The sequence below is a fragment of the Capra hircus genome, chromosome 28, assembly GCF_001704415.2.
Source record: "Capra hircus breed San Clemente chromosome 28, ASM170441v1, whole genome shotgun sequence".
Lineage (NCBI taxonomy): Eukaryota > Metazoa > Chordata > Mammalia > Artiodactyla > Bovidae > Capra > Capra hircus.
The window spans coordinates 2,148,553-2,157,500 of record NC_030835.1 but is presented as its reverse complement, the minus strand read 5'-3'; the positions used below and the strand labels follow the sequence as shown (position 1 = coordinate 2,157,500).

The window sequence follows — 8,948 nt, the reverse complement described above, 5'->3', positions numbered from 1 at the left end:
TGCACTCTGCAGTCATGATGTCAAAAAAAAAAAAAGTTTGCCAGTTTTAATATTAGAGAGTTAAATAATTAAAAAGAAGGTTTACCTGCACTCTGGCTTCTGTGAGGTTGATTTTCATTGCTAGCTCTTCTCTGGTAAAGACATCGGGATAGTGTGTTTGGGCAAAGACTGCCTCCAGAGCTTCTAGCTGGTAAAAGGGAAAAATATTTACTGGTGAGAGGTTGTGGCTAGGTGAGAGGAAACAGATGCATATTTCAAATTTTCTGTGAGTGGTGAGGAAGTCATTCCACAGATCAAATAGGGGAGGAAGAGGAAGAAAAGAGCTCTTTGAAAAGATCCCACAGAATTAAAATTTCAACCACGATGACTTATGAGCGAAGACTCACTGACAACCTCAGGGCTATGCTGAGAGGTAGAAGCAGAGAGGCGCTAAAATGTATGCGCCTTTACATTTAGAGTGCAGCCCACGTGGCTTTCACCAGAGGGCCTGGAAGACTAGAAGCAACTTGCACAAGCCCTCGCTGCATCAGTTCCACGGAAGCCGCCCAGGCTTTCTGCTCCAGGGTGCTCGGGGGAATGACGGATTTAAGGGCCCTGGAAACACAATGTCAAGGCTTCAGCTGTAGTCCTCCCACCGACAGACAACAATACCGTCTACAATTCCCTCAGCCTCTTGGGCTTTCTCATCTATCTGCTGGGGGTGAGAATACCTGACCTGCCTTCCTCAGAAGGTTATTTTGAGGTTGAAATGATATTGCTACATCGCTGATGTGAACATGTCCCCAAGATTATCAGCCTGACCCACATGGGCACCAGCATCACTGTCTCTTCGTCTGCTACCTGGGATCACAACAAGGTCACTGTCCTCTGCCCTCTCTCCAAACAGATTCCTCAGCACACAAATTGTTCAAGAAAGCAGAAAGATCCGGTTTAACATAAATAGTCGGCAGCCTTATTTTAAAAGACAAAGAGCTGCTCAAATTCTGAGTTTTTTGGAGGCAGGAAGTGGCTGGCTCTCGGAAGGGGGACATCATCACCTGCTGAAGAGTGAACGTGGTCCGGTTACGGCGCTGTTTTCTCCGCAGAAATCCATCGTCGAAATCTCCGGTAGAGTGGTTCCCAAAGGGTGCGGTGCCTGCGGTGAGCAAACTGAGTCAGTCTGAACACAGCCCCACCCCCACAGTCCTCACGCAGAGCCCCTGCTAGGCACCCTCACTGGGAGACCGTGGCCGTCCCCTCCAGACAGAACCTCGTCTGGCTAAAAGTGTTTTTCTCTGCTCCTGTTGTTAAGGTTCCCTCTTTTCCACTCTCTCATGTGCGCTCTCTCTCCTTCTGTCCCAGTAATTTCTGACTTTAAGCTCAACTATGCCTGTTTCATAGTGTGATGGCAACCTTACTCCCCCAGACAGCCAAGTCCTCTCGAGAAATTCTGGGCCCTCTGAGTCAGGAAGGGCCACTGACTTGAGATGGAGCCTTCACCAGCCTTCTGGCTCCAGCTGCACCTCTGCACCTTCAGCTCAGCCCTTCTACTTCTGATCCTTTAATAGAAGCCTCAAAGTTTCCCTTTAGCTCACCTGTTACTTTACTTTTCCTTGTTTCTATAAACAATAAGGATTAAACGCTGGGAAAGGGAGAAGAAAGAAATTTCCAAGAGATTTCCCCAGCACTCCTCTCCTAGAACTTCAAGGCATGAGCAAGTAAGAAGTTTATAAATGAATATTAATACCGTTGGTCACAGCTCATCGGCGCCACAGTGGATCTGTTATATAGATGTCAATTAACAAGAAATCTGCGCTAATAGTGACTGTCCTGAATTCCAAGCAGACTTCAACAGAACCATTCTCAAAGGGCACACCAGCCTCTGGCCAGACTCATAAAAGACCCACTGCTCCTGATTCTCTGAAAAGAAAGGCACTCTTTCCACAGTCCTCCCTGGCAGCCTCCAAATCTTGTATTAAGCCGGAATAGAGTTGGGCCCCAAACGTGCATTCAGATCATTTTCCAAATGTGCGTCATTTACTTGACGTCCACAAAGACTTCTTAACAAAACAAACGAGCAAGTTTCCATTAGTCAATGAATGCTGTACCTGCCATGGGCTCCGGTCTCAGAATCACTGCATGCTCGGCATTAGGAGCTGACAAGTCACACTGCCCAGGCATTATCCCTCTGAAGGACCTCAGGCCAAAGTAGCAAGGTCCTTTGGGCTCTTTAAAATTCTATGTATTAAAAGGAGTCCCTCCTACTCATCGCGCTACTCCCCTCATCCTATGCCCCAAGACCTCCCCTCTCTGGTGAAGACTTCTCCCTCCATTGTCTCATCCAAATTGCTTTCTTCCTTGAAATCCTCAAAATATTTTTCTCTAGCTCATTGGAAACTTCAAAGAGACAGACTTTAAACAGTGGGAAACCAAATTGTCTCCTTTTAAAATAAAGCACCTGACTGGTGAGGATGAAGTGTAACCTCTAAGACTCTCCAATCACAATCAGCCTCACAAATTTCTGCTTGCGTGTCCCACGTTGTATCACAAAGTATACATATACTATCTTTAAATGAAACCCTTTATGTCATACTGGATCCTAAAAAAGGCTGACAGTTGATCAAATTAATAAGAACAAAGATTGACAACCTAATAGAAAAGAGGAAAATATGAGAACATGTTTTTTACTTAAAAATAAATAGAATGGTTGACAATATTATGAAAAGTTAAAACTTTAAATAATTAAACAAAACATTTTTGCAAAAAAAAAAATAAGATGCACAATTATAACCAGTATAGACAAAAGCACAATGCATTTTACACACGCTTCACCATTTGTAGGAGCACGGATAGGTGAAGACTTATTAGAGGATAATTTGACAATATCTGCCCCAAATTTTAAGTGTATATGCAGGTATTTAGTCTATAAATATACTTTAAAAGTGTGCCAAAATAGAGAGAGAATATTGTTCCTGGTAACATGATACCAGGAAAAAATGGAAACAACCAAAGTGCCCAACTGTAGACATTTTCTGTGCGACATAAAACGGAATACTACACAGCTGTTTAAAATAAGCCGGTAGATCTGCATACATTAACACAGGAAAATCACCAAAATCTGTATTATGAAGAAGAAAAACCAAACACTGAATGATGTGGCAGTATGATCTCAGCACAAAGAAGGCATAACGTATACAGGAAAAAATACATAAATGAGGGTAAATGCAAGTAAAAACATATTTTTCTTGAATGAATCCCAAGAAATCAACAATTGGGAGTATCTTTAGAAAAAGAGAAAGAGAAGGAGGATCTCACTTTTCAGTGCACAAGTTTCTGTTCTATTGGAATTTTCTGAGCAGGGAGATGCGGTACTCTTTAATTTAATTTCAGCAAAGTTAGCTGAGAAGTGAGATTGTGAGCCATGCTGGCTTTCTCCTGTATGACTTTCTGGATTAATAAAGTTAAAACGCCGGTAGGCAATAACGAGATGTCCGATTCCCAAGAGTTGTCCTCAGCCTTTCCATCTGCAGCAGTCACCTCCTCCCCAGCAAGACTGAACTAAAATAAAACGCCCCGTTCTGTAAGGCTGGCTTTGAAACACATCTGCAAAGGAATAAAAAAGTTCTTAAAATCCCATCTCCTTTCCTTCTGGTCACAGAAATCAGAATCACTGTCGAGGTGCGATGTGCCCAGATGCAGGAAAGAAAGGTGAGCTGAGCTGAGGGTAGCAGAAGCTCAGTGCTCTGGGGCCACGACAGGCTGGCCCAGGCTCTCCCCAAGTGACCTCTGCAACCCACTCTGCAGGCTGGTTTTCGCCTTCAGCCACCCTGGCGCCCACCATGCACTAAATGCCCAGACCTCAACCATCCCACTTCAGCTGGAGAGGTGAGCTGCCAAATGCCGATCAGTCCAAACCCGAGATATGCAGAAACGGTGTGTCTGCTGCAAAAGAAGAGGCTCTCCCTGCAGTCCTAGGTCAGGGGATGAACCGCTCAGACCTTTATAAAGCCCATCAGCTTGGGTCCTTGGGAGTAAAAGAAGGTAAAATGCAGTCACGTGTCTGTCCTTCCCTTCTTAGGAATGCTGATCAAGCTGGCAGGGCTTGAACACTGGTCTTCCTTAGCCGGCTTTAGAAAATCTTACTGAACTCTTAAAAGCTTCTATGGAAAAAACAAAGCAAACTTTCTGAAATCCCTTGTGTATGGCCCAGCTGAAGCCAGCTACTGCTCCAGGTAACCAAGGCAAGGTGAAGGAGCATGCTCTGATATTTCAGGTTCTCCACTGTCTCACTACCTTTTGCCCTGCCCCATGCCTTTGATTTCTTTACCTCCAAAATTCACTCACCTCCCCCACCCCCAAATAAATCAGAGGAGTAGGTTGCCAAAACCAAGTCTTGGTATTGCTCCCAGTTATACGTCCAAGGCTGAGACCACTGGTCTGAGGAAGGCGTTGTTAAAGGGCCAGAGTATGCGGCTTTGCATTTGCCTGAGGCATTAGTAATCTCTGTTTGTGGAGGGCCCACCCCTGAGGAGTCCTCAAGACCAGCGATCCAAGCTCTCCCCTTCTCACCAACTTATCCCCACCTAACAACCTACTGCAGGGACCATGTCAAGGATCCTGAAGGGAAATTGATTCTAAGAACTGGAGACCCTCAAAGACCCAAACCCTGGCCATGGGATGCCCATGGGAGTGGGAAGTGGTTAGCATTGGGGGTCAGAAAATCAGTGAGTCACAGAGGAGGAGCCGTGCCAGGGCACTTGGTGGGCAAGGCCACCGGACTCCTGAGGGCCACATTGTCCTGGAGCAGACCGTGAGGACCCTGAGCAAGACTGCCTTGGGCAGGGAATGAGAGCAGCCTGGCAGAGGGTGGTTCCTGCTCCTTTCCGGCCCAGGGCCATGCAGGCCACCTAGTTCACCGTGAAAGATTGATGCAGCCCCCTGGGCAGGGGAGTCTCAATTAGAGGCGTGACACCAACATCTGTGCTAGGAGGATCCTGGCCTGGCAGGGCATATTGCCTGGGGCCGACCAGCCCAGGCAGGGATGGGGGAGGTAGGAGGCAGGTGGCCACGGGGGCGGAAGGCTGGAGCGGGATGCGGGGAGGGGTCTAGGGGACCTCTACCCAACTGCCGGTAGCCGCGCCCCTCTCCGAGCCGGGACCTAACCTAACCAGCCCCAGCTGCCGCTTGGGCCCTTTCTGGCGGCACCGGCCTTTTGGAGCAGCTTCGGCTCGGCGCTTACTCACCCTCTAGCTGTGGTGGACAATGGAAATAAAACATTGCCGACGGCCCGATCGACTGCACGGCCAGGACTCGGGAGGGTGACCGCAGGACCGCCGAGGCACGCGTACGCGGCGATCTGGCCCGGCTGCAGAGCAAACAGCGATGAGTCTAAATCTCCTCTGCCTTAGCCCCCACCGGCCCGGGAGCGCACTGGGCGCCCTCTTCCTGGAAACCCCTCCCAACGCCTTCAGCCCACTATGGGGACGGGAGGGGAGGTGGAGTGCCGTCGCAAGCCGGAGACCCAGTGGGCAGCCCTTCCGTTCGGGTCCACCACCCGGACAGACGTCCCCCAGCCTCGGCCCCAACACCGAGCCTACGCAGTCTGGTTCCCGGCTCTCAGGGGTCCCCACCGCAATCCCTGCTCCCAAGCCACCTCAGCCGAGTCGGCGAGCGCGCCAGGGCATCAGCGCCAAAGGCAGCCCCCGCCAGGAAGACAGCCCCAAGGCCGGCCGCAGCGGGCTCGGTGTGTGGGTGGGGAGCCGCGCGTACCTCGGCGGGCGGCGGGAGAGGAAGGCCGGAGCGCGACCGCCTCTGGTCCGTTCGCCGGGCTCGACTGGCAGCGGGCGGGGCTCCGCGCGGCTGGCGCCCGCAGGACCACAAAAGTGACTCGGGAAGTGGCCAGATGTCTTGCTGTCTGTCTACAGCGCGCGCCGCCGCTCAGCACTCGCCTTTATAATCTCACGCATAATTGGCCTTAATCTGATTATTTCCAGCGCTGTCTACAGCGAGTAACTTGGATAGGTCTACTGGGCCTTACAAATGGCCCACGTGGTGTAAAAAAAAAAAAAAATCCGTCATTTCTTAGCAAACATCAGGAATGTCTTTCCTCTTTTCTTTTAGAAGGTTGAAACAATCACCACTACCACCACCCCCAAAAGGCATTATTCTCTGACCACTCCACCCCACCCCCACCCCGACTTCCCTCTGCCTCAAACCTTTTTTCTCCGCAGGAGCTTGACTTTAGGCTCCCCTTGTCAGAGGCCTGGTGACTCCCGGGCTGCGAATTGACAAAGAGCTGCTAATTGTCGCCACCGGATGGGTTTTGGGGGGACTCTTTGCACACGGCTTCCCTTTCCAAGCGACCGTACAAAAGGAAAGTTTGATTTTGTTCTCAGCAAGGGGTCCCTGAATTTATGTTCGCTTCTCCATGCAAATGATATGCGGTGGGACCCTTCGCAATTACTTTTAAAATGCATCCGAGGCAGACACTCAGCGGAGAGAGACCGCCCTTCCCTCTGCCTGGGTGAAAATTAAACTCTAAAGTACCGGGCTGAAATTTTCAAGTCAGGGGCGCAGGATTGGATCAAATCACATAAACTGCAAAAAAAGCAAGTCTAATGGCGCATAATTGGTTCTGTAATAGCATTACGCTAGGATAATAGCCCGTTACGGCCCCCTGCACTATTAAGTGCTTCCCTGGCGGAAAGCCTTTATGATATTAAAGGGGGAATATAATGATATTTTGGTTATTAAATGCGTGTAATTAATTTATGCACCACTGAAAATAAAGTTGGTATTATGACCCACTCAAGATGCATCAGAAGATGCTAGTCAGACAACTGTTGATAAGTTCTGGTGTCTGTGTTCCGTCTAGACTGCTGATTTTATTTTGGGACGATGGCTTCTTGGACAGACTGCATAAATTGAATATTTTATAAACATTCTAATGCTGCGTTCAGGATCCCTGGCGAGGCAATAGGTCGGGTCCCTGCATCGCCTGGGATCCAGCCTTGATCTTAAAGACACAGTGAGTGGGAAACAAAAGGCCTGGGGGCCCACATATGGACACCCACCCCCAAGGATGGCGCATCGAGCTGGAGGGCAGATTGACTGCCAGGGCCCTGGACCACCCGTGGATGGCCCTCTGAAAACCGCCAGGAGGAAGAAGCAGGACCGCTTCCGCAGAGACAAATCGGGGCCACTACACTTCAGCGGCCCCTCCTGGGCTCAGCCCACCCAGGCGCAGAAAGCCGACCTCATCTCAAGGAAGAAACCACCAGAAACGCTGGCTGGATTCTGAGCGGAGAGAGCCCGCGGCACCAGCTTCGCCAGGGCCACCGACTCCAGGAGTCCAGGCGACCCGCCAGCAGGGAGCATGCCTGCAGGTCTGGGCGGCGGGCGCAATAGCAAGCTGGGCTGGCGGGGTAGTGAGGGAGCCATTTCCACTCCATCCGGAAAGGGCTAGAGCCCTGAGAACCGACCCTGTTTCAGCCCAGGCCAGGAAGCTCAGCGCGCTCTCTCTCTGTGCACCTCAGAGCACCCGCGCTCTCTGGAGTTCTTTTCGAGAGTCGGAGTCTCCCCCTTGGGTGCCTGGGTCTTCCAAAAGCCCCCTCAAACTCCTACTTACCCTAGGCAGCCTCCTGCAAGCACCCTGCGCGTTTCGGAGCTGAGTGCCTGAGAAACGAGGTGAGGAAAACATCTGGGCTGGCTCCACAAGATGCTCCAAGGAGCACCTGAGTATCTGTGTAGGAACCGTAGGAACCAGGCGCCCAGCGCCGCGTTGGCCCCAAAAACCAACGAGGTCCAAGCCCGCTTCAGGTCCCCATTCCTGACATCGGCCGAAGCAGTTTCCTGTCAAGGCCCAGAGATGTCCTCGGCCCTGGACAGGCTTGTCCTGGGTCTGCAGGCAGGGCGCTCCCCGAGCCTCCTGTGGTCAGAACCCTGGACAGCGGCACCTGCTTCTACCGGGATGCTAAGGGAAGCGACCAGTCACAAGGTCCCCTCTGCGGCCCTGTGCTCCGCGGCGGCGGGATGCACCCGCCAGATTCTGGGTGGTGGGAACCGATCCCAATCCTCTTCTTGTCCCAAACGAGAAAGTTTCTTGGGACGCTCGCTCAGTGCTCGCAGCAGGGGCCGAACTCTCCGTTCCTCAGCCCAACGCCCAGCTTCTGGCCCGCGGCGCCAGCCGGGAAGCGTCCCACTGCCGCTCTCCGTCTAGCCCCGGCCTTCCCAGCGTCCCGCACCCGAGCCTGGCTGTCTCCCCGCTGGGACACTTGACCGGGCTCCCGCAAAACACTCACCCGGAGCGGGGCTCAGAGCCAGCGGGACCCTCGGCCTCGTTTCCCCGAAGTTCCTCTCCCCCAGCCTCGAGGCCGGGCTCATTCCTGTTGGCAAAACAGCGAATAACCAATCAAGCAATCACGGAAAGGAAAGGCAACAGCAAACTTTGGTGACGGCTCTTTTTTTCCTGGGATTGTCTCCGACCCTCCGGGCCGGGACCGGCAAGAGGTGACTAACACGTATTGCTACCATTTCCTCCCCCTCTAAAAAAGAGCTTCGGTAACGAAAAGGTTATTTTTTCTTAATTCCTGTGCGGTAAAATGTATTTTCCAATTAACCAAATTCACCGATCTGTCCCGCTTGGACACTCTGATAATTTACAACCTAAAAGTGTACTTTCTTTATCTAAAGACCAAGGTGACTGCTTTTAATTTTCTCTAACCTCTTTACACTTGATGTTCACCAGACTCATAATGTTAATTGGCTTCATATACGGATCATCAGTTTAATGAAGAAATAAATCCTGTGTTGCTTTATGTTTTAACAGTGATTGCTTTAATGAGGAATGTGACGTGTTCCAAAATCAAAGCTGCAGGAGATATTAGAGGGGGCTTCTCTTAGGACGGAAATGCTTATTTAAAGTTAAAACCACGGGTCATATTTCAACAGATTCTATCAGCGCGGGCCTT

The 8,948-nt window shown here is 50.8% G+C and overlaps 1 protein-coding gene across 1 annotated transcript in view; it reads right to left on the bottom strand.

The window, feature by feature from the left end:
- DRGX (dorsal root ganglia homeobox) overlaps window positions 1-5,256 on the bottom strand; it is a 31,366-nt gene extending 26,110 nt beyond the window's left edge. Inside the window, exons 1-3 of the mRNA XM_018042198.1 lie at window positions 5,223-5,256; window positions 1,038-1,135; window positions 86-187 (exon numbers count right to left, since the gene is read on the bottom strand). Coding sequence (XP_017897687.1) covers window positions 86-187; window positions 1,038-1,135; window positions 5,223-5,256 — 234 coding nt within the window. The remainder of the gene's footprint in view (window positions 1-85; window positions 188-1,037; window positions 1,136-5,222) is intronic.